Here is a 27743-nt window from a genome sequence, read left to right on the forward strand (position 1 = left end):
CTTAATTCTGGTCCAGGAAGGAGCCCTCTTGCCTCTAGGACATTTGCTGGGTCCCTGTCCAATCCAACTTTGCAAACTCAAAGTCAATTTGTGGGACCTTAAGTCAGGACAGTCGGTAGGTGTTTGTGACATTTGCATAACTCTGCGGGCCTCTCACATGTTCCAGAGATCAGGAAGGACTCTCAGTATGATCAGCTAGAAAAGCATACCACCGCTGGTCTGCCTGGAGTTCACTACTGCATCTCCACGTTCCTTCCAGCCAGGGCATCCACTTCTCTTCCGCTGCAGAACTGCTTTGCACTTGAATCATGAATGAGCATTGCTTTTCTCCCCTACAGGCCACTGCATATCACAGGGAGGTGGGAAACTGATGACCAGGTGGGGGGTTAGGGTGAGCGGGCTCAGGAGGAGCACTGGATATGCCAGGAAGAAAGCCATCCTGGGCAACGAGGAATGCTGGGGCCCGTGGAGGGGATTGTGGAGAGAAAACCTGCTTAGGGATGCTCTGGGCAGGGCCAGGCACATACATGGCAACCAGGGCACCTGTAGAACTGATAATCTGCCAGAGCATTGAAATGATCACCCTCAATGTGCTGTGCCCACTGGGGATGGCAGGGGGAAAGTATTCATGCACTGTGCCTCCCAGGACCAGTGCCTTGAGGGTCACCCTTAGCCCATGAAATGTTCCCAAAAGAGTTTATTTGCGTGACGGTGGGTTTGGGTCACACCAGGTAATTTATGCAAACATGCCTCCTGGTGGGACTCTTGGGCCTAGCAATATTAATTGAAGTCATGGAAGGACTGCATGTTACATACCCAGCTCAGCTATTTGAGAACACCATTGCCTAGGTGACTGATTTCAATAAAATCCCCAGATACTAAGGCTTGTGAACTTTGCTGGTTTATGGTATGTGTTGTCACACATTGTCACAGAGTGTTCAATGCACAATCCCACAAAGAGAAAGAACTGGAAACTCACGTCTAAGCAATCCTGAGTGTTTTGCTAGGTGACTTTTACCGTTGATGACTATTGTTTTCTTTTGCTGTAATACCTGGTTAGTGTATTCATTGTTCTAAGTTTGGTGTTCTCACTACTGAATCATTGAGCCCAAGAATATGCTTTAGAGCCCTGCATACAGTAGGATCCACAGATCAGAAATCACAATAATGTGTCCATAAAAACAACTCTCTACTCGTGCTCTTGGCTGCAGGTCTTCATCAGAACCTTGGAAGAAAATCCACAAGCTAGGGGCAAGTCTGATTAAGATGTGTCCACATTTCAGTCGACAATATAGAAAACGCTCATGTAAATTTTTCCAGAGTATGGATTCTGTCATTCCCCCACAATCCTCTTATCTTCGCCAGGTCCTTTGAAGTCATCTCAGGTGTCATGTTGGACTCTGATGAGAGAGCCTGGCATTATTACTGTGCTACCTGCGAGGCCTCTACCTTCGATACCTGTCACAGATTCTAGGAGAGAAAAATGCTACTTCTGAGTGAAAGAAAAAAAACAAAACCCAAACACTTAGAGTTTGCGGATGATGTAGCAGCGGGGGCCACTGTGACTTCTTCAAACAGAGCCAAGCTGTGCCGATGGCCGGAGGGAAAGGGCAATGGCCCAGAGTCACTGCCAGCTCTTCACACAGACTTGCAGACATTCTCAAGGCATTTCTGCTTCAAGGCTGAAAGACCAAGGAGGCACTCAGGGCACTGAGGTAGGAACAGTACAGAGACATGAATGAAAACTCTGACAGCACTGTCAGACGTCGACGTTCTTCGGCTTGCACAGGACAGGGAAGGGGCCAGTGTGTCTTAGTGCTGGCAGGACTTGGCAAAACTTCCTTGCTAGTGAGAAAGGAGCTGCAGGGGGTTCTTGTCTTCCGAGCTGTGTGATGCTAGTTTCAGGGCAGTAGTATGCTGCGTTGTGAGGGTTGGGATTTTATGGTGGAAGGACAGAAGAGCTACTGGGTCCTGTGGTCCCCCTCCCCACACCAAGTAAAGGGATTCAGCTCCCTGACGTGTGCCCCTCCTTCTCCCGGGCCTTGCCTCTAGCAAGGCAGAAGGAAGATGTTGGTATTAGAATAACAGAAAGTCAAAGAGTGGATTTTTCTCCAAGAAGCAAAGGACACATATTTGAGGCAGAAGGAAGCCAAATAAGCAGAGGCCCTGTGTGGAAACAAGAAGAGCCAGAGCTTGATTTTAGGAGACACTGTGGGATAAAGCTTGTGATAAGAGAGACAACAAAGGACAAAGGGAACTGGAATAGATTCCCAAGATCCCACTTGATGATAGTCTCAAAGAGCCACAGGAAGGAATTGGTGGCTGTGTTTTCCTTTGCTGCTGTTGTTTGTTTATGATAACACATTGCCAAGATAAGTCCTCTGCCAAAGCCCAGGCAACCTCTCCTAATCCCACATCAGAACAGTCCATTGGATTGGGGACCAGTGAGACCAGACGCCTGTACTTGCAAACCTACCAGGAAAAAGCAGAGATGACACGAGGTGTCTCTGCAGGTAATAAGGCTTTTATAGCCTCAGGGCCAGGGGCCCTTTCAATGACTTCATGCTTCCTGTCCCCTTGAATTGGTAGCATACATTTTCTCTTGTTTTGTAATGTAATATTTACTTTGAGTTTGTCTTTCCTTTTATTATTATTTATCTTCTTAATTTCCATGATGACTCAGTTCGCACAGTATGCAAGAGTGTATAGTAGGGTTATGCTCAGTATTTATATCCTATCACAACCATCAAATAAGTAGCTGGAGAGTCTGGACTAGCCTAGACTTCTGTCTTGACCAGGCAGTGATTAGCTGAGCTTCAGGCTGTCTATGTCCCTGCCAATGCCAGTCATTCAGAGTCCCACAGCCTTCTGTAGGAAGCATTCACTGCAGAGCTACAGCTTTTCCAAGTTGGGTACTTACTGTGTGAGTGGGAAACTCGCTTCACTCTCCCACAGATCAACGTCGCATTCTTTAGAAACCAAGAGTAGGATTCCAGACAGTACCTAAAGGTTCAAACAAGAGAACAGTCATGGTCCTGTACTGGCACAGAGAAGACAGAGAATGAAACGAGTAAGGACATGCTGGCTGTGGTGGTATACACCTGCAATCCCAGCAGGACTCAGCTCAGCTCTGTGTATCCCAAGGCAAGCTCGCCTCCACTCAGATGAACTCATCAGCCCAATTCATCCCAGGACATCTCAACCCACTCAGTCAGTCCAGCTCACTCCAACCCAACACAGCAAAACCCCACGAACCTCAGTTCAACCCAAACCAACTCAGTATGGTTCAGCCCAACTCAGTTCAGTGACTTCAACTCAGCTCACTTCAATTCATGCCAAATCAAGCCATCACAGCTCATCTTCTCTGAGATCCACTCCACTCAGCTCAATGCACCTGACTCAGTCCAACATAGCTCAACTAATGCCAGACCAACTCAACACAGCAAAGATTAAGTCATCCAAACTGAACTCCAGCCCTCAGTTTACCATCCTACCAATGAAATGGCAATTTAGGAGAGACCTAACTTGAGAATTCATTTCGTCACCTGTCTGTGAATTATTTGATGTCTGACTACTTCCTTGGTGGCAGAATAAGTCTATGCTAGCCCCTTTAATAATCCTACCTATTTGGAAAATATAGATAAGGAGAATCAAGGCTTTAGGCCCCCCCAGCTGAAAGTTATACGACACAGAGTCCATATGTGGTGGTACCTATCTGTAAACCACGATCTAGAAGGGTGATGGTCTGGGCCACATAAGACCCTGAAATATCATACAAAAGCCCAAAAGGTTAGTGATAGAGTGCCTGCCTGTTAAGCACAAGGCCCTGAATTCAAACCCTAGTATTGCCAAAAAGTGTTCTTTTCAACCAAAGCCTATGGAGTCTGGCCGAGGAAAGGTGAAGCTGGCCCAAGTTACCTCATAGCCTCCAAGCTGGAATCCCTTATTTGGCTGAGGCAGAGGCATCTCTGGAAATAGCGGCACAGCTCCATCAGGCACGGGTTGAGCTTCTGGATGACCACGGGGAGAGGAGCAGCTGTCATGGGCCCCTCTTTGAGGGACAACCGAGGACACCCTGGAAGACACAATCTCAAGTAAGTCAAATCAAGCCATTTGATGACCCCTGGCCCTTTGCTTAGTCCTGGGCCAGGTGGATATGGTTTGATTAGCTCTGAGACAGAGAGGACACATGGTGGTAACTGAGCTTCTAGAGACAGAGACTAGGTGGTGATCGAGTTCCTGGAGAGCAGCAATTGGTTTGACTTAGACAAATTCCCTGCGGGCATATTGCAGGGAAATGCTGGGCGTGGGTGCCGCCTGGTGAAGCTTTCAGAGGCCATGATGGTGTGGCATCTCACAGGAGGACCTTGAGGAGACGGCAGAGGCTCACACCTGTGATCCTAGCCACCCAGGAGACTGAAATCTGAGGATCTTGGCTCAAAGCCAGCCAGAGTAGGAAAGTCTGTGAGATTCTTATCTCCAATTAACTAGTAAAAAGTCAGAAGTAAAGCTGTGGCTCAAGCGATAGAGTGACAGGCTTGAGCAGAAAAGCTAAAGGAAATGCCCAGGCTCTGCGTTCAAGCCCCAGTAACTACAACAACTGAAGAAAAATAAATTCCCGAGCAGGATCACTTGAGGTTTTCTTTGACTGTCTGACATTCTCCATTGAGCTGCTGTTGGCATTTTTCTGAGTTTTGTCTTTGATTTGTGAGTAAAATGGCATTTTTGAAACATTAACAGGTGTCCATTGTATATTATAAAGAATTTTTTTAGGTTTTCGAAAAGTATAATTAAAATGTATTTATGCAGTCAAAAAAGAACTTACCATCCTAGAGAACGATTTTATAAAAATATATAGAAAGGAGATGGACATTAATGGCTCATGCCTGTAATCTTAGCTAATCAGGAAGCTAGGATTTGAGGATCATGGGTAGAAGCCATAGGAAAAGGCCCTGAAGCTCTTATCTCCAATTAATTACCAAAATACTATGAGTGCAGTGGTGGCTCAAGGAGTAGAGTGTTATCCTTGAGGAAAAAAGCTCAGACACAATGCTCAGGCCCTGATTTCTAGTTTTCACACACACACACACACACACACACACACACACACACACACATACTATATGTGGTATATATATATGTTCATATATATATAAATAATACTTTTTCCTGAGTAAACTATAACATTCATCCCTATAGACCAATATCCACACCAATGTGTCAATACTTCATTCATTAACTTTCATTGAGCACCTTCTATAACGCAACTACCTCCCTAAGATCTTTACATAGTTGATTTAATCCCTATATAATCCTATGAGGCAGATATTGTCAGCTCATTTCTAGAATGTGCTCTGACAACTACCCCTCTTCATCACCAGTGTGCTTCTCAGTAACTCCTTGTAGAGAGAACACGAATGATCTCAGAAATCGCACTTGTGTCTCTGTTTTGACAGGTTCATCACCATTCGTGGTAGGTTGTGAGCAGTTTGCACAGATCTGGAAGGTTACCAAACACTGACTATGCAGACTCCTGCGACATAATGATATAATGCTGGACTAATGTCATGTGAGCAGTCCTGGAGCACGTGAGAAGCTAGCAAAGCACCTAGGAGTGGAAAAGGGAAATCTGCTTTGTATCAATTTCTTACTTATACTGTCACAACACAGAGAGAGAGAGAGAGAGAGAGAGAGAGAGAGAGAGAGAGAGAGAGAGAGAGAGAGAGAGAGAGAGAGAGGAGAGGGAGAGGGAGAGGGAGAGGGAGAGGGAGAGGGAGAGGGAGAGGGAGAGGCTCTAAAAGCTGGGGTGGGAAAAATGCAGAAATCTTCCAGAAAAGAAACAAAAGATCTCATCTCTGGAATTCTGGAGAACAGCCGTAGGCCCAGGGATGAGCTTCCCCTCAGATGCACAAGAATGGGGAGTGTAGGGATGAGACAGTGTGCAGGGATGGGTAGAGAGGGGTTCTTGGAAACAGCCACAGGTGAATTCTCTTTTCTTCCTTCCCTTTTCTCACTGACTAAAACCACGCTGGCCCCGGGAGACTTCCATTTGCAAAATCCTGCATACAGATGCTCATTCAGTCAGTGAAAGCTCACTCTCTAATCCCCTTGATGAATGTCACTGGCACACAAAAGTACACAGAAATGACAACAGAGACATCTCTGCCCCTCTTCACCATTGTGATTTGTCTTTAGAGTTGAGGAGACTGAAACCCCACCTCACAAGCAAGGACTGAACTGAGCTCTGCACCCCAGCAGTCTGAGTCCAGAATGATAAAGCTCTCCTCATTAGATCATAAAGCCTCCTTCACACTGAATACAAGAAAAAACAGCAAACGGCAGTGCTGCTACTCACTCGACACGTGGGGGGCTGTGGCAACTGAAGCTGGCTCTTCCCCAGGAGTGAGTGGCCATCTTGCAGGGACATCATCTGTAAAGGGTAAGAACAGAATTTTAAAACCAACCTCAGAGCGGCTGTGGCTTGTACACAGAACCTGAGGGTCGGAACACCTTGAGGATAAAGAGAACTTGAACCCCCACGGGACCTGTAGCCAGGCGGAAGTGGCTTATCAAAGGTCACAGGCCAGGTGAGCACCACAGTGAGCTTCACACACCAGTGCTGCATTTTGTGTGTGTGTGAAAATCAGCAAAATGCAAAAGCTGGCTTCTCTGTGTACTGGGGCTCACGGCGCAGGCTCGCCCCAGCGGCCCCGTCGAGGCTTGATGGCATGGTACCGGGTTACTGGGTTTCTTTCTCCAGGAGCCTTCTTACCCATCTGAGGATCTCTGGGGGCCGGTGCCTTGGTTGGATTCGGAGTCTGTGTACCAGGAGTGGCTGTTCCTGGGAGGAGGGGAGAGAGAGGTGAGAGGTCCCCCTTAGATAAGATGTCCCCTGCTCCCCCTCCCCCCCGCCCTGCCTAATCAGTGCTCACTCTTCAGCCAAACCAGCAAAGTAGAGTGTTGATTAGGCTGAGCTAAGTGGAACTAGACCCCACAATGGAGGTCTAGGCTAGGATGCTAGGTGACGCTAACAGGGACACTGAGTCTGGACTCCGCTTCACACAGCGGTGCAACTGCTCCCCACACATCACGCTCCTCTGCCTGGGGTGTCAGTGTGTCACTTATCAGGCCTGCCTCTCTGTGGACCAGTGTGAGTGCCGAAATGAGTGCTGTGACCACACACACACACACACACACACACACACACACACACACACACACGGGCATGTGCAAGAGGTCCGATTCAGGGGGACAATTACGTTGTTTTCTTAGCCAGGTAGCGTTTCCTTTGCATTTCTCTGTGTCAATGAACACTTGTTGCTTGCATGTGTTTCTCTGTAATTCTTAAAACCTGAGCAGGCAAGAGACACAAGTACAGAGCTGCCTATCTCCCAGGACCATTCCCACGCAGACTGAGGACCACAGAGGACTGAGATGGGGGTCCAGGCCTGAGTCCTTTCAGCAGCTGGCTACAATGTGCCACTGTGTGTGGTGGGAGGGGCAGGTCTGCAGACAGGCTGAGTTGCAAGGAGATCATCACAGCACAGACAACGCTGCAATTAACCAGACGGAAAGTCGTATTTCAGAGATGAGCAAACAGGACTCAGAGGTGATGGACCCCTCCCGAGCTGTGTGACAGTGTAAGGATGGGGCCAAGATCTCAACCTAGATGAGTCACTGATGCAACCAAAGCACGTGCTCTTTCATCTTCCCTTACATTAGCACAGATAGCAAAACCCAGGAAACATACCAGGTGTTCATATAGCTAAAGCCAACAAAATACCCTTGCCAGGCCTGATTGTCCAACTGAGATTTTTGAGTCAAGATGTTATATTTATATCTATTAAAATATATTTACTCTTCCCTATAATATTCCATAAGAAATTATAAAGAATTCTTAATGAATGAAACACACACATGTATATGTAAGGATTAATAGCAATAATCATACATATTAACACATTCCTAAAATGCAAATAATATTAATAGTATAATGATCAATAGCAAAATAATACATATGAACACTATCCCCAAAAGACACTGTCTTGAATAAACAAAGTGAATTCCACGGGTTTCTTATTTAATAATGATATAACTAAAAGAAAAATTGGGGAAGTGATTGTATGCAAGAGAAGAGGAGGTAGGAGATTCATAAGAAGCAGCCTTCATTCATTGAGTAGAAGAACAGGAGATATAGGATAGAGAAAAGAGAAGACTTTGCTTTATGATGGTTAATTATGTGTCTCATTTATGTATTACTAGTTTTTTTGCATGTGTGTTGTGTTTCAAAAATCTAGAAAGGTATTTAAAATAGGCAGTGCTGATGGGGTGAATGGTACTTCTTACCTGAGACTGAACTGGGCTGGGCCATGTGGCTGGGCATGGCCCATATATCAGCAAAATCTGTGGCCTCCTGGGCATCCAGGGGAGACGTGTGTGTGGAGGTGCCGGTTTTCCAGAGAGGCCCTCCACGTGTGTTCTCACTCATGCTCTGAGTCCTGGGCACTGATAATGTAGAAGCCCAGGTCTGTCTGCCAGCTGTCACCTGTTGTGTTCCAGTCACTTCCTCTGTAGCTGTGTGTTCACAGTGACAGTCAGAAGGATCTGATACATTTGAACACTTGGAGTCTCAAATCAAATTGCAGAGCCATAGAAATGTCATTAGTGGAACAAAGAGAACACATACGTGTGTGGACCATTCATACATAAGTTTAAACTTTACTCTGAACTAGACTACATAGAGCAAGTTGAAATTTGCTTCAGGATAGCAGACACATGCTCCAAACACTAAACCAGCTAAGAAATGTGTTTAGGAGTCAGTGGACCCTGCCTCCAATTTAAGATATACATTTCTAATCATGTGACATAGTGGGAAGATGGTGGAGATGGAGGTGCAGAGGCCTGGAGACACGAGCTGTACACCTGCCACGAGCTGTTGCTGCTATTGTTTTGTTTTCAAGCTGCTCTTGGGGCTTGGACTTAGGGCTTGGACATTGTTCTTGCTGAGCTTTGGTGCTCAAGGCTAGTGCTCTACCTCTTGAGCCACAGCTCCAGTACTCACTTGCTGGTAGTTAATTGGAGATCAGAGTCTCATGGCCTTTCCTGCAAAGGATAGCTTCAAATGGCAATCCTCAGATCTCAGCCTCCTGAGTAGTTAGGATTACAAGCGTTAGCCTCAGCTCACTCTGTCGAGTTTTGAGAGACATATGTAACTACCTTTAGGTCTATCACTAAAATAATAATAATAATAACAATAATAATTTCTTATTTATGCTAAATCTTCCTTAATTGGGTTTTAAGAAATGGTTTCTCACAGTAGAAAATTTTCTTCAAGTTCTGCAAAATTGAACCCAGTGGTGGTTTTAGTAGTTGTGAGTAAGGCTGGGGACACAACTGTCATTTTGAAGTCACTGATTTCTCTACTATAAAATGATATGTCCCTTCATGTATTTATTATTAATCACACTAAAGTTGGGTGGTCTTCCTTCCTTACCAAGCTTTTCCAGTTTGGTCAGAGCTAGGTGTGTTATGACTTTTCTTGTCCTTAAATAATACCTAATTTCATATTACACAGCAAGGTCCCTAAGTTTGTATAATTATCATGATGATGTGTATTTCACTTTTTTGTGTAGCAATTTTAAACGTTTTGTAGTTACTGAGGCTTATTTTCTCTACTCTGGCCTCATAGTTTCCTTGCTTGCCAAGTCTTGTTGATTCTTAACCACTTGAGCAAGCCTTGACTTTTCTTTTCTTTAGTTTTTTTTTCTGTCATTAGTAAGGACTTTGAGCCACAACTCCACTTCTGGTTCTTAGATGGTTTAATGAGAGATGAGTCTCACAGACTTTCCTTGCACAGGATGGCTTGGAACTGGGATCCTCAGATCTTAGCATCCTAAGTAGCAAGGATTATAGACATGAGCCACCAATACCCAACAAGCCTTATCTTTTCTATGCTGAGTGAGAGATCCTCTCACTGGCTCTCCTCATACAATAGCTCTTTCGCTGGACGGTGACTGTTTCCTTGCTGTCTCTCCTGATGTTGATCTCAGGACAGAAGGGAGACATTCACAGACCTGTGCTTTCAACAGCTAGTAGTAGCTGAAAGCAAACATATATTTGTGTTGTGTGGTTCTGGTCCACTATTGGAATAGATCATACTGATGCTTAATGAAAGGAAGAACTCAGTTTTGTATTATTTCCAAATAGGAAGTCATAGATGTTTTTGAGTCTTCAATGACAGCATGGCTGATCATGTGTGCTCGGTAACAGGGACTGGGGATGTCTTGACAAGTCACCAGTGTCATCTTTTCATGCTGGTGTGAATCCATGAACATGTTCATAATACAGTGAACCACAAAATGTTGACTCTGTCATTTCCTGTGACTTTTCAGAGGGATCACTAACTACTTTGTTGAAACTAAGATTCCTTAAGCCACAATATCTGAGGATACAAACAGATAAATGCTTGGAATGAATTATACCCATGATATTTGCTGCTACTCCTTGACTTAATGGAAGCTATACTGGCTCATATACTTTGCCTGTTTATCCATATTTCCCAGGGGTGGAGAGGAATAAGAGGAAGAAGGATTTTAATTATTTATTTGAGCTTAGATGGATCTGGGGGACTCAGCAAAGGAGGGGGAAATGTTGAGACAGTGTCTTACCAGAAGTTGAGTGGGAATGAGAGAGATCCCTCTGTGTGCCTGTGGCCTGAGTAGAGACCAGCCTCTCTGTGCCCCCTTCCCCCTCGCCCTCCGAAGGAGAACTTGTCTCTGCCCACAGGAAGGGCCTTGGAACTGACTCCCAGTGTGAGCTCTGGGTCCAGTTTGGGGGGCTCACTTTCCGTAGTGTCTGTTGACTTCGGGTTGTTGGCCTGGAGGTCTCGGCTGCTTTCCTGGTAGCTGAACCTTCAGGGAGACAGTGAATGATAGCTTCAACTGCTTGACACTATTAAATCACTGGAAGTCTATTGGAAAACAAGTATACAGAAATCTGAGATTTCAACTTTCCTCCAAACAGAACCAAATGTCACCAAAAAGACAGGTTTCTTCTTGAATAACAAATAAAGTTAAAATATCAATCTCCCTAAAAGCTGAGTGATGAGTCACTGTTGGCAGAATGCAAAGTTGACAGGAATAAAAGTGCTAGACATACAATGTCTCTCCTCCAGACCCAAATGCAGCCAGAATCCCCGCTCTATTTCCCAGTCCTCAACCACCACTGGGCTCTGGAATTGACTCCGGGGAGAGGTGATAGCTTGCTCCATTGCCCTGTGGGAACTTCTAGGAACCGAGGTAAAATGTTCAGGATGGACTGCTTGAAAGAAGAGGCACTGTACAGGCAGATTGGTAAATATTTTCAAAGAAATCTAACCTCCCAGGAGAAGGAGGCTCATGTGTTAAATTTAACATATGCCTTTCCTAGGGAAGGATCACAGGGAGGAGGATAAGAGACTCTTACTTGCCTATAGGCTTCCTCCCTCTGTCTGCTAGGTTTCCATTCCCCTTTGTCCCTTTGACAGACAGCTGTGGGCAGGGTCCAATTGATGCAATTGGAGGAAGTGGCTCTGCAGCCTCCCTCCCTCCCACCAGTCTCATATCTAGACCATTAACAGCATGTACAATCACCAGCCTGAGTCTTGCTGCCGGGCCAGTTAGAGCTGGAGCAAACAGCATCCTGAGCTATCATCTTGCAGGTGACGGGCCACAGGCATGTCTACCCTAGTGTCAACGTGCAGCTATGGTCTCACTTCCTAAGCAGCTGTCCTATTGAAGGGATGCTAGGGAAGACCTGATTGGAATTGGGGCTAGGTAGATTGGGGAATGCTTCTCTTCGTAGGGGGGATTGATGGACCCTCAGCTCTGTCCTGCTAAATACCAGTTCAGATTCTGAGCCAGCAGCTTTGTCTCATGGAGAAAGCAGCTCCTTAGGCAACGTGACCAAGGGGGAACCTTGAAGTAAGCACAAATCAAAGCAGCTCACTGAAGTAGAGTAGGACAGTCACTGAGTCCTTCCCTTTACTCCAGACACATGGATGGGAGAGCCTATTGTATGTGGGGCTGTGGACCAGGTTCTGAGGAGCCAGACTGCGGAGCAGAACAAGACCATCTCTGCCTGGAAAACCCTTCATTGAGACAGTGCACATGTAAAGGCCAGAGTTACAACCTGGAGTTCCACGGAGTCCAGAAAATAAGTAAATGCTATGTGGTAGGGCCACGGAATACAAAGGATGGATTTTGACTGAAAGGTCTTTAGGAAACAGAAGGAAGAGTTAGAGGTGGCCAGTGACAGAGGCATGAGCTTGGACGCATGGAAAGGCAGGGAGAGAACTCCACATAGGATGAAAGTCACATGGGCAGTGACTTCATTGTGGACATACATAGCAGGACTGGTGGAGGAAGGATAAGGAGGAGACTTGTCAAGAACAAGGACAAAGAAAGGCTGAGGATCTTGGACCGTAGCCTGCTCAGGGTGAAGTTCTGAGCAGTGAAGAGATACCACTGACACTGTATGTCAACACCATGCCTTCGGAGCAGTTGACAGATATTAGAGAGAAGGACAAGCTTCAGATACGGAGCTCTGATTCAGAGGATGCTCCAGTTCAAAGGTCCAGAGACAGTGAGGACTCGAATCACAACACCCCTGCAACTGACCACAGGTGCTCTCAGAGGAGCTGCCAGATCCTAGGGACTCTACTCAGAGAGAGAGAGATGAGCTAAGTAAAAAGGAGAAAGAGCCTTCATGGTGGTTCCCCAAATTTTAGGTCTTATGGAGGTGATTGGGTCAGGGATGGGCAGTACAGAGAGACACATTCTAGAGCAGGATCTAAATTCCAAATGCCTGGAAAAGCCAGATAATAAATACAAGAAATGATGTGTGATTTGGTCATGCGGACATCTAGAGCAATGTATTTGTGCTAATGTGGGAATGGAAACAGAAGCTGCTCAGCTCCACCTGCTTGTTGATATAGGAGAAAGAATCTGGGGTACCCAGATCACCTCTTGAAGAGACTACAGAAAATATATGTACCCATATATGATATGTATATATATAAAACTACCTATGTATAAATATATACTTATACACATATAAATATATTTAAATATGTGTGCATACATTTTAAATATGTATATATAAGTTAAATTTAACACCTATGTACATGTTTAAAATATTTAATACATTTATGGACATACACACGTATATTTAAAATAGTGAACATTTCTCCTTTCTTTTGAACAAAAAAAAACACACAATAGATGGGAAACTAAGATGCCTGAGGTCAGCATTCAGTGTCCAGTTCGCCCCAGGGACCAGGCTCTCTGATAGGAAGCGGAGAGCTTGACACTCACCCAGGACACCAGCCATGGCCACACTACTGGTGAAGGTGTAATTGATAACAGGGGATCTTTCTGCCAGCTCCCAGAAGTCAGAAAGATTCCTTCCTGCAAAAAAACCAGTCACCCCAATGAGATCAAACTTGAGTTTATCAGTAGAACTGAACACTCACTGTGGGCTCCAAAGCGGCCTCTACTCACCAGACGTCCCTGCCACCACACAGATGAAGATGCAGTCAGATTCGTTGGTTTGACTCACTGTAAGAAGAACCCGCAGACCACGACTTAGACAGGAGGCAATAGATCTTATTTAGGTTGCGGCCACCTGCTCGGGAGAAACTGACTACTTATTCTTGAGGAGACACTTGCAGTCTGATTTCTTTCTTTTCACTGGAAGGGGTGAAGGAGGAGAAACATGGGGCCCTTGGTACAGCCAATGGCTTCCAGTTATGACATCAACTCTGCCACATTCTAGCTATGTACTATGCAAATCTGAGACCTGCTTGACTCCTCTGGGACTCAGTTTACCCATCTCCATCTTCAAACTGGTAAAAACGCACCCCCTTTATTTGTAATGCCTAAATCCCTAGGTCTCCACACGATTGCCTATTAATTAGAGCTTATCTGTAGATTCCAGGCAGCCTGACCTTTGGCAGAGCCCGGTATGGGGAAGTCTGCTAGTTCTGATAATACTCCATGATGAATGGCAAATCTCACACTTGGCAGGCACTTTGAAAATGAACACACCTGAGAGGATGGAGGTGGACTTAAAGATCTCTGTGAGGTAGCTGGTCGAATTTCCAATGATGTCCACCAGCAAGGCTGTGAAATCTGCAAGACAGATTGGGGAAGTTGGCATTTCTGATCTGGAGGCAAGGGGAGGAAACATATTAGGTTGGAATGTTTTCAAATGGAGTTTTCAAGTATGATTTAGGTCTACATATTGAGGAATGGTACTCATAGGTGAATTGCTAGCAAGCAGAAAGCCTTAGGATTCCCTGTAGATTTCTTATCGGCTTTCTCCTACTGCCCACCTCCCACCCCCACTCTGCACAAGCCATAGGGCATGCCAGAAGGCAGCGGCTATGAGTGGGGGCTTTTCTGCAGCTCCCCTCCCCTCCCCACAACTTCATTGAATTGTTTCAGAACATCGTATCTGTTTAAGGGCAATCAGGTTCACAAACATGTAAGGTAAATTTACAGTGCTAGAATGTGAAAATGCAACGTCAAATTTAGTGCAGGGTTATACACTTCAGACTGTTAAGACAGACAAGGCCCTTTATAAATGTTCAGAAGGGGCCCCTCCTGTGGGCCTCCTTTTGGTTAGGGCTGTGAAGGAAGCCCAGGAGGAATTTATAGTACTGAAGTTTACTGGCTCTTGCAGAATTTTCTCTCTCAGCAAGATGTGAATAGGACCTTTGCTCGACGTGATAAGCACCATAGACCAGTAAGATTTCCTGATACACTCCTGTGTGTGTGTGTGTGTGTGTGTGTGTGTGTGTGTGTGCATACCAGTTCTGGGCTTGAACTCAGGGACTGGGTGTTGTCCCTGAACTTTTTATTCTCAAGGCTATTACTCTACCATTTGAGCTACAGCTCCGCGTCTGACTTTTTGATGGCTAATTTAAGATCAGAGTCTCAATGGATTTCTGGGCTGGCTTTGAACCACAATCCTCATATCTCAGTCTCCTATGTAGCTAAGACTACAGGTGTGAGTCATTGGCACTCACTGATACATTTCTTGACAAGGGGCTTCCATCTACATTTTCTGTCCATCTGTGGGTGTCCAGGATAAAAAAAAACAAAACTAGATTCTCCATAAGAAAGAGGACTCTGCTGCAGGAGCCATTTTTAAACAGGGCTTTTTTTTTTTTCAGAATTAAGTGTTAGCTATCACTGATGATTCCAACTCTGCCTGGTATAAATGCTTCTTTTAGTAATTATTAGGATTATGAGGTGGACAAAAGCAAGCTGGCTCGTAAACACAGACCCAAGATACTCAGGAATATGTACTAGGATAATCAGTGGTTTGTACAGTGTGCCAAGACTGCAGGAGTTGGGTGTTGCTATATGCAAGGCTGAGCCCTGGTGTATTTTGTGATGTCTGCATGAACACGTGACTAATTCCTGGATAGAGAAATCCTGTGTAGCATGTGGCTGTAGACTCCCATCTGTGCTGAAGGTTGGCAAGACTGGGCATCTGCCTTCTACATCGACTTGCAGAAATGGAAGACAGGCCGTGTCTTATTACTTATCCCACCTATTTCTGTCTTCTCAAATTTCTCCTTCGTTTATTAATTCATTTACCTAATAAATATTCATTGAGTATTTGCTGTGTGCCAGACATCTGCTAGGTTTTGGGGAGTTGGTAAAACATACAGGAGAAGCTAAGTGAATGGAAAAGGGAGACTCATAAAGAGGCCGATAAAATGCAAGTCTTGAGTGTTCTTAAGACCGCATAGAAGGTATGAGAGGGACTGTGTGCTAGACAACCAAGCACTGGATCTAGGTTCTGCCCCTTGAGACTCAGAGAGTCCTATAGGGTGGTAGAACTTATTAATGTGAGCTAAATTCTACATTGGACCCAACCATTCCTTCAACATGTTGCTTTTACCATCTCCTTACTGTGAACCTGCTTTTCAGACCTGTCTAATGGGCTGGGAAGAAATGAAGTGATTATCATTTCAATTATTTTGTTGGTGATTTCATTATCTAATTTACTATTAGTGCTCCAGATGAATTATTTCTGATTACCTTTACATATAACTATTAGGTAGGAAAATGATTTTAGATACTCTTCTTAATACCCAGTGTTTGCAAGGGTGCAGACAGATGCAGTCAAACATTGTTGATAAAGGTGTAAACTTATGTAAGATTTCTAGAAGAAATTTTAGCAATTTGAATCACCACAAGATTGTTTCGTTGTCTGCCAACAATTCCATTCTGAGGGCTTTATCCTACTGAGATAATTGGACAAGCACTCCAGCTGATTTGGTGCAGGTGTTCCTCACAGCATTGTTTATAGTTAGAAAAGTATCCGGAATAAACTATGTTTCCATCAAGTGGAGACCAATTAAATAAATCATGGTACCTTCTTTCAGTGAATACCACACATTGGTGAAATAGATGAGACATATTTATGTACATTGGGTGGAATGGTTTGGCCATACTCTCCCAAATTCTTTTAGTAAGAGAATATCAAATTTTAGTTTCATGCAGAATGATTTAACATATTTTTGCCTAAATGGGTGTGGCCATGTTGCAAAATTTCAATGCAAAAGAGATAAATGCAAACATTTTTTATGACAAATAAGAATCTTTCCCAGCCCTTTCCCCCTGTTCTCATGACCAGAGTGTAGAGGTGGTGAAAAGAACATTAAAATCTACTATGACAAGGCAGAGCAACAAGCTAAAAAGATCTTGGGTCCCCAAAGTATCCTCAAATGTTCAAAGTAGCCTTGGTATATCTGCTTATACTGTCACACGTAAACACATTTTACTTTTTTAAGCTATACTGTCTAATGGTTACTTATTACCATAGCCCACCTTATATCTGCAGTATTTTAGAGTATAGTTCTGTGTGTGGAGTAGGATAGACAGCTAGATGCGTAGATAGCTGGAGTAAATGAGTCCCTTAGAAAAGTATAGGTGACAGGCAGAATGGATTGATGGGTTATAGACAATGTTGATCAAAACGTGAATACTAGCTGGGCACTGGTGCCTCATGCCTGTAGTCCTATATAGTCAGGTGGCTAAGATATGGGAATCGTGGTTTGAAGTTAACTCAGGCAGAAAGGCCTGTGAGATTTTTATCTCCAGGTGACCAGCACAACTCCAGAAGTGGAGATATTACTCAAATGATAGAGTGACAGCACTGAGGGAAAGCCAAGAGAGAACACCAGGTCCTAACCCCAGGACCAGCTCCCAAAACATATTTGTTTTTCTTTTTTATTCTTTTGCCAGTCCTCGGGCTTGAATTGAGGGCCTGAACACTGTCCCTGGGCTTTCCTCAAGGCTAGCTCTCTACCACTTGAGCCACACACCACTTCCAGCCTTTTCAGTGTATGTGGTTACCAAGGAATAGAACCTGGATCTTCATGCATGCTTGGCAAGCACTCTATTACTAGGCCAAACCCGGCCTCCAAGAATATTTCTTAATGTGACTATTGATAACCTATGAATATTGTAGTAGCAAATGTTTCTGGCTCCTTGATTATATTTTTCCAAGTTCTCTGGCATTTTTGGGTTATTTTATTAAGGAAAAAAATACATATATATGTATATGTAAATGTGCCTTTAAAGGAGGGCTAGATGTTAGAGTTGATAATACTTAGAAGAAAATAATCCAGATCTGATCATTTGATTATAACAAGGACATCTTCCCCAAAGTTCTGATCAATGGAAAAATAATATGCCCAAATGTTATTGATGAGTGGGTCAGCTGTAACAGTAATTTTTACATCTATTACTCAGTATTACAAAAATATAAGGAGAAAATACTTCTAAGTTTTCATTACATAAGTAACGCATCAATACAATGTCACTGAAAAAATATCCAGATAATATAAGGTCATATTAACAAATAAATGCTTTCCAGTTTCAAAAGACACATTCCAGTCTTCCTATCAGATGAATAGTTTATATGGTGTCCAGTTATATATAGTTTCATTAAAGACATATTTTGAATATTATTTTATAACTATTTTCCCTGAATAAAATTTGGGGGGAATTTTTCCATGCATAGGAAAAAAAAATCTGGCTATATTCAGTGAGAAGCTGTGCATTGCCTGGAGGTGTTTCCCAAAGGTTGAATAGTTAACTGTTTCCATAGTGACAGATATTTATACTGTTTCCTGATCTTGCTGTTAAGATGAGGGTCCCCACCCCTGCTCAGCTGTTTCTCTACAATAAAACAACAAAAAAAAGGACAATGAATGTGCCCCTTCTTAAATTCAATCGGTGTTTTGTATTTTATTGTAGGAAAAAAAACATATCTAAAAGAGCACAAGCAGAATTGGAGCTGTGGCTCCTCCACCCACCTGACAAGTCATTGGTCCGGTTATTTAAGCAGTAGCAGTACCTGGTGGGGAACTTGGCGGGGTCCACTGTCTTGGGGTTGGAGACTGTGAAAAGAAATGTCTCACTTAGAAATCTGAACCCTAGGCCCAGCCCTGTGTCCCTTCCACCCACCTGTGCCCCACAGGAAGAGCCAAGGCAGAACTCACTGTTGTATACGGCGACGGAAACCTTGTGAAAGGCAAAGGAACTATAGGACGTAACAGTTAGCAAGGAGAAGAACTTCTTGCTCTCTGCAGAAAGAGAAGGAGATGAAGAAACAGTCAAATGTCTGCCAGAAGAGTAACAAGGAAACCGTACTACCAACAAGCAAATGTAACAGAAATCAACCATAATCAACCAAGATTAAAAAAAACACACAAATAACAAAATGACAAAAACACAAAAAAATAACCAAGGAAAGCACACAAATCTGCCCCAGCAGTGGGTTCACTTGGCTCTCTGACCTGCTGGGATGCCGTGTACCTCTTGGGACAAGAATCCCGGGTACATTAGATTCCTGGGCCTGCTGTAGCCACTTGGTGGCTTAACCAACAGGAATAGACGTTCTCACAGCTCCAGAGGCAAGAAGGCTATGGAGGAGGATTAGGATTCTGAATTGTTTTAACAGGTGCTTCAAGTTTCTTTCACTTCTATCTGTTTGAGAACCTTTGGGATAGTGGCTGGATTGAATGAGCCCATATACTATGTACATAAGTAAGTTGTGCTCACACAGCCCTAGCCCCTGGGGGATAATCCAGATGCCACACATGGAGGGGAGCCCCAGGCCTGTATTTTATGAGGTCCTTTGGAGAATGGAGGGTATACCCCAAAGTTTGAATACCCTGGGGCTCCATTTTCTTGTGCCTTTCTGGTCATAAGAGTCACAGTGGCACTTAGTAAGGGCAAATTTGGGCCCACCTAAGATAAACTGAAACCATCTCTAAGTGTCAAGTCTGGGGTTGTGTAGGTAATAAGCGTACCTCAGGACTCTTGTCACACAGGTAGTTTTGAAGATTCTGGGGTACCTCACAGGCATTGAGTGTCAACAGATTGGCACTGGGTGTGCCTTGGCAGCCCCATCTGTGACATAAGAATGACAGCCCTGCCAGGATTTGTAAGGTGCCAAGAGCCTAAGCTTTTTGGAGGCACAACCTTCTCTTTTGGATTTCTTAATACCATGGGCAGAACCCAGCAAAGGTCGTTGCAGAGAGCAGGATAGGATTGGTGAGAGCTCAGGAATGCATCCCACCCTCTCTAATGCCTCACAGTCATCACAGACACCCCCTCCCCCAAGTATTCCCAATCAAGGGCAACCTTCTGTGAACAAGGAGTGGGCAGGGGTTATCGCTCTGTGCCTGCAGCTTCAAGTGTGGGGACTGACATGGGATAAGCCCTCAGGTACCACTCAATGCATAAGTGACAGAATAAGCTTAAAACCAAAATAACCACTGTGTCTTTGGTGTACTGCACACTGAAAGAATACACTCACTCAGATAGCCCTCTGTAAACCTCACTCTAGAATCAGAACCCTCTGTTGGCCGTGTTCTGCATAGCACTAACCACATCTATGTTGCTTATGCTTTCTTTCCTTTCCTCCTACTCGAATGCTAGTCCCCTGGAACAAGGATTTTTGCCAGGTTTGTTCAGTATTTCACCCCCAGTACTTGCAAGGGTAAGTACCTGGCATGTGGTAGCTGTTCTATCAAGTGGAATATAAATAGTAAAGGAAGAAAGGAATTCAGATGAAGGATTGTGCTTTGTGGTTGGGAATTGTTCTACCTCTGAACTTCAGTCTTCTGATCTTGGTTATTATTGGTTCATAATTGCTCAGGCATGAAGTACAGCTATGTATAAATCATGTTGCTAGAATCTAAAGAAGATGTATAACTTATTATAATTATTTCTACAAAGAAATGTTCAAATGATATCGTAAGCACTCAGCACCCCACGTTGCCCAGCAAAGGTGCATACACACAGAATGTGTGGAGTGTCGCCGGCCTTCAGAAGACTCACAGACCTTCTGGTTTATGGGGATTTTTTCTGTCTGATCCAGGGTCGGGTAGGACAATGGATACTTTACTGTAAACATGGATTCAGGGAGAGATACAGCAGATGTGTTTTTCCCAGGTCAGAGAGTCCAGGAGACAAGCTGACATAGGAGAAGAATGACTGTGACACAAGTGGGTTACCTTTCAAAGCTCGGCTCAGCATCCCATTCACAAGCTCCGTCAGGTTGAGGGCAGAGAGATCAACAGACTTCGCAGGGAGTTCTAAAGAACATACAAAGACAATGGCCCTGATGAGCTCTCCTTTACAACAGAAAGAAGTACTCATTTCTCAACTTTAAGCAGATAATCAATCTCTTGGCACATACACACAATGTATACCAAAGTGCTAGACTGGGGATTTCATAGAAAATGGCATTTTTTTTCCAGGAGCTCAGGATTTGTATCTTTGATAGCAAAGGATACAAATAACCTTCCCTTTAGTGAACATTTTATCTCTGTTTGGAGAGAGTTCAGATGTGTGGGAAATATCCCATCCACATTGAAAAGCCCAAAGTCCCCAAGGGTATTTTCAACAGCCTGGAATTTAGAAACAAGTGCATTGTGCAATAAATAAAGGCCCCAGTCACACTGGCATCTACCAGGAAGATATTGTTGCTGTTGCAACTGGGCTTTGAACTCAGAGGCCTGGTAGACAGGAGCTCTACCATGTAGCATATCCACCTTTCTTGTGCACTGGCTATTTGGGGGACAGGATTCTGCTTTCTGCCCATCCATGGCCTAGACTGCGATCCTCCTCAATAATATCACCATACTGTAGCCTGGATGAGAGGCAGACTCCATCGCAACCTGCTTCTTCTAATTAGATGGAGTCTTACAGACTTTTCTTCCCAGGCTAGTGTGGGACTGTTACTCTCCCCATCTCAGACTCTTGTGCAGACAGGATGACAGGCGTATACCACTAATATGTTGTTAAGGTTTCTTGTTATTTCTTTTCCAGTGTCAACACTGGAGGTTGAATACCAGGCACTACCTGGCTTATTTTCTTGTGGCGATACCACTTGGGCCGTTTCTCCAATTCCAGCCTTTTGCTGGTTAATTGGAGGTTTGTCTTTATGGGCTGGCTTCAAACCATAATCTTCCAATCTCAGCCTCTTGAGTAGATAGGATTATAGAGGTGAGTCCCCAGTGCCCAGATGAAGATTATATTTAAAATTTTGTATTTCTGATACCATAGATCATCCTTACACATCCAGCTTTAATAGACCTTGGATGGGACTTAGATTTCAGGCAAACAAATCCCTCAGGTATTGGCGTGTGCAGGTGGAGAGAGTCAGCTGGACTAAACTCTCCTTCTTCCCCCAAGCATTCCTTGAAAATTTGGAAACAGCAGTTGACCCCAGGGAAATATTGGTCAGTAATTGCCTTTTCTAACTCTTGCTTGATGCTCAGATAACAATGACAGGGATGCTACTGTGCATACTGTAGGGACTAGAAACAGAAGTATAGAAAAGTAAGAAACCTTTCTCAGTAGCTCAGATTCCCATAGCGTGATGTAAATAAGTAGGACACTCACCAGTGGTAGCAAGAAATGTCATCGCCTCCTCCTCCTTCTCTTCCCTAAGGACAGGCACTGGGAAGAGAAACAAGAGTCTCCAGGAAGCTGGAGAAACTTGGAGTTCTGATGTAGCAACTTTAAGCTTATCATGAGATCAGTGAGTGACACTGATAGATACAGACCCCAGGATCTCCCACCTCCAGATTCTCATTTCATGTTATCCCCACTTCCAGATTCTCATCTTCTTGGACTTGGTATAGTTTAGAAGTCTGCGTGGTAATGAATAAGATGATTGCAATGCAGAGAGGTGAGTGTATCCAACTCCCTAGCTAGGTCAAGAAACTGAGGCTCCAAGTGGAATGGCAACTTGCCTTACTTGACACCACTGAACAGCAATAGCAAAAGGCTCAAATCTGCTTCCTAGAAATGCTTCCCTTTGGAAGCTTTGTGGAACTTTCTATTATTATTATTATTATTATTATTATTATTATTATTATTATTGCCATTCCTTGAGCTTAGAGCCTGAGTGCTGTCTTTGGGCTTTCTCAAGGCTAACATTCTACCACTTGAGCCACGGCACCACTTCTGGCTTTTTCTGTGTATGTGGTAACGAGGAATCAAATCCGGGTGTTCTTGCGTGCTAGGCAAGATGATCAGTTATTTTGAATTAGACAATGTCAGAATCACACTGTGGCTATTTCTGTGTTAGTTTTCATGGACTATTTTTCATGTTCATCAGGTGAGAAGGTATCTTTATTTTTTAATTTATCTCATAAAGGTGATATACAGAGGGGTTACAGTTACACATGTCATGTGAAATACCTTTTTTTTTTTTTGCCAGTCCTGGGCTTTTAACTCAGGGCCTAAGCTCTGTCCTTGGACTTTCTCAAGGCTAGAGCTCCACCACTTGACCCACAGCACCACTTCTGGCTTTTTTTCTATGTATGTGGTACCGAGGAATCAAATCCGGGGCTCCGTGCATGCTAGGCAAGCACTCTACCACTAGGCCAAGCACCTGGCCCAAGAGTACATTTCTTTTTGAACAATGTCACTACTTCCCTCACTTTCTCGCAGTGTTTCCCTCCCATCTCCATCCATGAGTTGTATCCTTCATGTTCGTTTTCAGCATGGTATCCACTGCTGCATTTGCTCACCCTGGATTCCTTCACTGGAAGTTGTCTTATATCCATTTTATAGATGGGAGAATGAAGACACAGGGAGTGTTAAAACCATACCTGGTATAACCGAGTAAGACAAGATTTGAGGCTGGACTCCTTACCTGTGGCTCCAAAGATAGTTCCGTTGCTTCCCTTCTTAAAACCTTTATTTCCAGACACTAAAATAGAGGGTTCCACTAGTGAAACAGTGCCCTGGAAGTACAACCTCACATGCTCTATGGCTTCCTTAAAAATCGTCTTATTGTATGGAGGATGAGGAAAGGCAGACCTAAGACTGAGGAAAGGGCCTAACTTCCACAGCCAGGGTGGATAGTAAGATAAAACAAAACACAGAAACCTCAGGAGTTTGACCATGTCATGTGATTTCATTTCCCTGTGTAAGAACACAGTGTCCAGTTCATTTCATTCTGTAGAAAGTCTTCCAGTATCATACGTCTGTTTAGAGACAGTTATGCTATATATTCTTAAGATACTGGTACAATTAATGTCCTTGAAGAAAGGAAAGTAGCTTGTTTGGGAGAATGTTTTAGCTTTATGTATTTTTGTATCTTTTACTATTTAAGTAGCTAGCTACTCTAGCTATTTAAAACTAAATGTTTGGAAACAAAGAATAACATCTATCCTTCCTCCCCCAGGAAAAAAAATCACAAAAGAATAGCAAAAACATAATACTGTGTGTTTATCAAAAACATTTTGGAAGAGAAATGTGGTCCCTGTCTCTTCTCTGTCTTTTACGTTGCAAATTTTCAACATCCCACTGAGGAGCCAATTTTATACCATCAGAAAAAGGAAAGGCTAAGACAGAGAAAATTATTACAAAGGTTGAGGTGACAGAGAATAATACTTCCATTGTGATAAATCGAATCACCATAAAGAATGAACAGTTAGCCAGTCACTAGAGGCTCTTGCCTATAATCCTAGTTATTCAGGGGACTGAGATCTGAGAATTGTGGTTCAAAGCCATCCTGCTCAGAAAAGTTTATGAGACTCTTCTCTCTAATAAACTATTCTGAAATAGCTGGAAGGAGTGTTATGGTTCAAGTGTTAGAGTACTAACCTTCGCACAAAAGAAGTTCAGGGACAGTACCTAGGCCTTAAGTTTAAGTAACAGGATCAAAAAAAAATTAAGGAAAAAAAAATAAACAGCTCATGAAACCCTTACTATGTCAGAGCATTAAATGAAGATCTTGACTCCCTTTGTGATTGACAAGGGAAAGATCAGGCTGTTTAGAAACTTGACCTGGGGAACAGAGTCCTAAAGTAGTTACTGAAGAAATACGCTAATACTAGTCATTGATAATTTTGTTTAACACCACAACCAGCTAGATATTTAATGTAAAGAGGGAGCAGACAGGAAGAACTCCAGACTGTGCTTACAAATATTCCAATACTTGGAGGGGAATTGTTAGGGTGGATAACAAAGGCCTTGTATCCATGACCTGGAAGCCTCTCCAGAAAAAGATTGTGGATCTGGGACCTGAGGTGTAGGATCTAGATGGCTGAGGGGTATTTGCTGAGCAGGGTCCAGTATGTGTTTAAATACTGTAATGGGCTAAACCAGCTTTAAAAGAGCTGACAGAGGGTCAAGGTGATGGATCACTGAGAAAAGAGGAGGTGAGAAATTTCAGGGCCAGCTAGAGGTGAGGTGGGTGGAATCATGTGGAATACAGACTTCAGGATAGTATCTGAAGAGCAGCGGGACATCAGTGAATAAACATGAAGAACAGGGTGGAGGAACACAAGGATGTGATGTAATGAGGTTACAGAAAATCACTCAGTTTGATGATGAAGAGTGAGTCATAGGGAGCTAAGAGGAAATGCAGGGAGATGGTGGTTTTTGTAGGTTGGTGAAGTGGAGGTGAGCAGCCTTCTGTTGTATGAGAGGGATTCAAGCACAACACTTCTAAGGAAAAGAATGCCAACAATGGTATTTATGAATGCAATTTGGAATAGACGGTGAGTTCTTGATTGAAATGTTATCTGCCATGATTCTCAAAACAATGGATATCAAAACTTATACAGAGAGCAGGCATCTGTAGAGCTGACAGCCCTACCTGTGTTTGAAAGGGCCAGGACACACACAAGGCCCAGGCACAACTTCACTGGAGAACCACATACCAGGGCACTTGGCATGTTGCGATGTTCTGGTTACCTGAAAGCGAACAAGCCAATGTTGGAACCTGCCTGATTATTAGCATAGTAATGTATTCTGCACATTGATGCAGAATATAGAGGATGGTGGATGGGAATTTATTAGCATTAACGAATCCTTTAATTACTTAGAGTTAATGGTTTTGTACTAGTGAGGATAAGTAGGTTGTATGGTGATAACAGGTTCACGCCATATTTTCTCTGAACTCAACAACAATGAAGGTTTCCTCTTTTTAGTCCATTCTTTTGAGTTTAAACAATCTGATAAGCTCACGCCACAGTTACTGTGGTAGTGTAGTTAGTAGATGTTGCAGTAGTTAGTTTTTAGTTCTCCACCTGAAAGCCTAGTAGCTGAAGCTCCCTTTACCCACTGATTCATTATAGTGGTAGAAAGAGGAGAGTTGAAGTGATTTACAGCAATTTTTGAGTACTTTTACACTTAGCCTATGCCAGGTGGGAGGGAGGCTGGCATTTTGTCCAACATGGGGGCACTAGGCAGGAAGAGAGCAAGAGGTATGGACAGTAAGTGAGCTCACTTTGTCCTGTGGCACCTTCATTACCATGGCAACATTACCATTCTGAGCCTTGTAGATAGAATGGACCATCTTGGCTACCGTGAAGATATTTAAATGAGACAGTAAAATCTAGTGATGAGTATGATTACTCCAAAAGAGAGATACCTTGGTATCTTAATCCCTTTTCTCAGTGTCTTTTCTTTTTTGTTCCTCCTCCTTCCCTACCTCTTTCTGTGTTTGTCCTGGGATCAGCCTTGTAGCAGAGATCCATGATGTGAGCTTATATGCAGTGGCAGTGGAGGAAGCAGTTATTTGCATCTGTATTATATCTACACATTTCTTCCTTTTGTTGACAGCTGATTCATTGTGTGGACAAGTATCTCCTATTTACTGAAGGTAACCATGCTAAACTTTATTATTATTATTTTAAGACTATAGTTTCTATCAATCTCATCCATGGAGGAAAAAGCAAGTTCCTTTGCTTTAGGTTTGCATTGTTTTCACTCAGTGATGTGTTTGAAAGAAGGTTGGCAGAATTAGCAAATCAAAACATAGAGCCTAGTCAATATTTGAGATAACTCCGGTTTGGAAAGGAGACTTGCTTTGTGAAAGTACTTCATAGATCATATACAAAGAAGAGCAGAATGGAGCATTCCTGGCATTTCTAGCCTTGCAGACCCCAGCTGCTGTGGGACAGTCTGGGACTGGGCAAGGAGCTTGCGTTCAAAGTTAGACAGAGTTGGTTGGAATCCTGAGTTGGTGATGGTGATCTGGCTCAAATTGGACATTCACTCACTTGAAAGTTTTCATGGTACTATTAAATTCATTCATTGCAAATATGGATTCTGAAGTCAGACTTGCTGAGTTTGCTTCCTAGTGCTGACATTGTTACTAAAACTCTGTCACTCATGGGTGCCCAGTTACAGAGATATACTGTTAAATGGAATTATGCAAGAGAAACATGTCACATGCATTCAACACAATGGACAACACCTGGTACAGAGCAGGGGCCATCTGGCTGTTTAACAAACAAATAAAAATGAAGGTACTTACTACAAGAACTCAGCCTTCCTATAAGTCATCTAGAAAATGTTTTCCATGTGATAGTCTTATAATCCGTTATATAAAGATTGGATTAACTGTCCAAAAATTTACACTAAAGCCAAATGATCATTATTCCACTGTATTCCCTATGGCTATTAATCATTGTTTCTTTAAACACACTATCTGAACAACTAAGTGTGTGCCTGTTATAACAACAGAAATGTACTGGAGTGGCTCAGAATAGACCACCCAGAAACAGCTGTGTTGGCACATGGATTATTCTGAGCTGATGGCTTCTAGGAATTGACAATAGAAAAAGAATCCTTCAAAGATAGAGGCTTCTCTATCTAAGCCTCTCACTTCTTAAAAAAAAAGTGAAGACTGTCATAAATCCCACCTCCTGGGGAGGTTTCAATGCCATAAAAAATTAGTTTGTGCTGAGCTGGGCCATGTGTAAGCCAATCCTACTAAAGTGATCCTTACTCTCGGTGGTTTTCCTACGTACTTCACGCCCTATAAGGACCTCATACTGTTTTCCTTGTCTTACTACTTTTCTACAAATTTATTGACCTTTCATCAGGACAGTATATAGACTTCCAGGCAGGCCTGGCCTCCTTGGGATCTTCATTCCATTTCTGTTAGGCTTGCTAGAAATATTTGAAACAAATATTCTACTCCAGCTAATCTATCTTTGGTCTGTTCAATTTGCATGGGTCCCCAGGCCACTGAACTTCAATGGGTAGAGGAAATAGATTTTACTTTTTTCTACCTCAACAGAACAATTTATTGAGCTTCCCCCTTTGGGCATGATCTCTATTACTTTTCTTTCTCAAGCATCTTGTTCAGAGAGACAATGATAAATTGTGCTACATGAGAAAAAGACCCAGGGATCAGAG

General features: G+C 43.4%; 1 protein-coding gene across 1 annotated transcript; it reads right to left on the bottom strand.

Moving 5' to 3' along the window:
* Positions 1–1638: 1638 nt before the first annotated feature.
* On the bottom strand, positions 1639–25893 carry Hhla1 (HHLA1 neighbor of OC90). Its single transcript, XM_090338780.1, has 17 exons — positions 25825–25893; positions 25256–25289; positions 23239–23295; positions 21978–22034; positions 20585–20665; positions 18563–18646; positions 18377–18460; positions 14085–14168; positions 13539–13595; positions 13353–13445; positions 10635–10910; positions 8347–8574; positions 6773–6841; positions 6356–6430; positions 3919–4075; positions 2921–3003; positions 1639–1682 (listed from the first exon to the last, which is right to left on the bottom strand). Exons 1-17 carry the CDS (start codon positions 25891–25893, stop codon positions 1639–1641), a joined length of 1632 nt encoding a protein of 543 aa, XP_090194906.1.
* Between the last annotated feature and the right edge of the window lie 1850 nt (positions 25894–27743).

The sequence above is a fragment of the Megascapheus bottae genome, chromosome 9 (assembly GCF_031878675.1).
Source record: "Megascapheus bottae isolate mThoBot1 chromosome 9, mThoBot2.hap1, whole genome shotgun sequence".
Classification (NCBI taxonomy): Eukaryota; Metazoa; Chordata; class Mammalia; order Rodentia; family Geomyidae; genus Megascapheus; species Megascapheus bottae.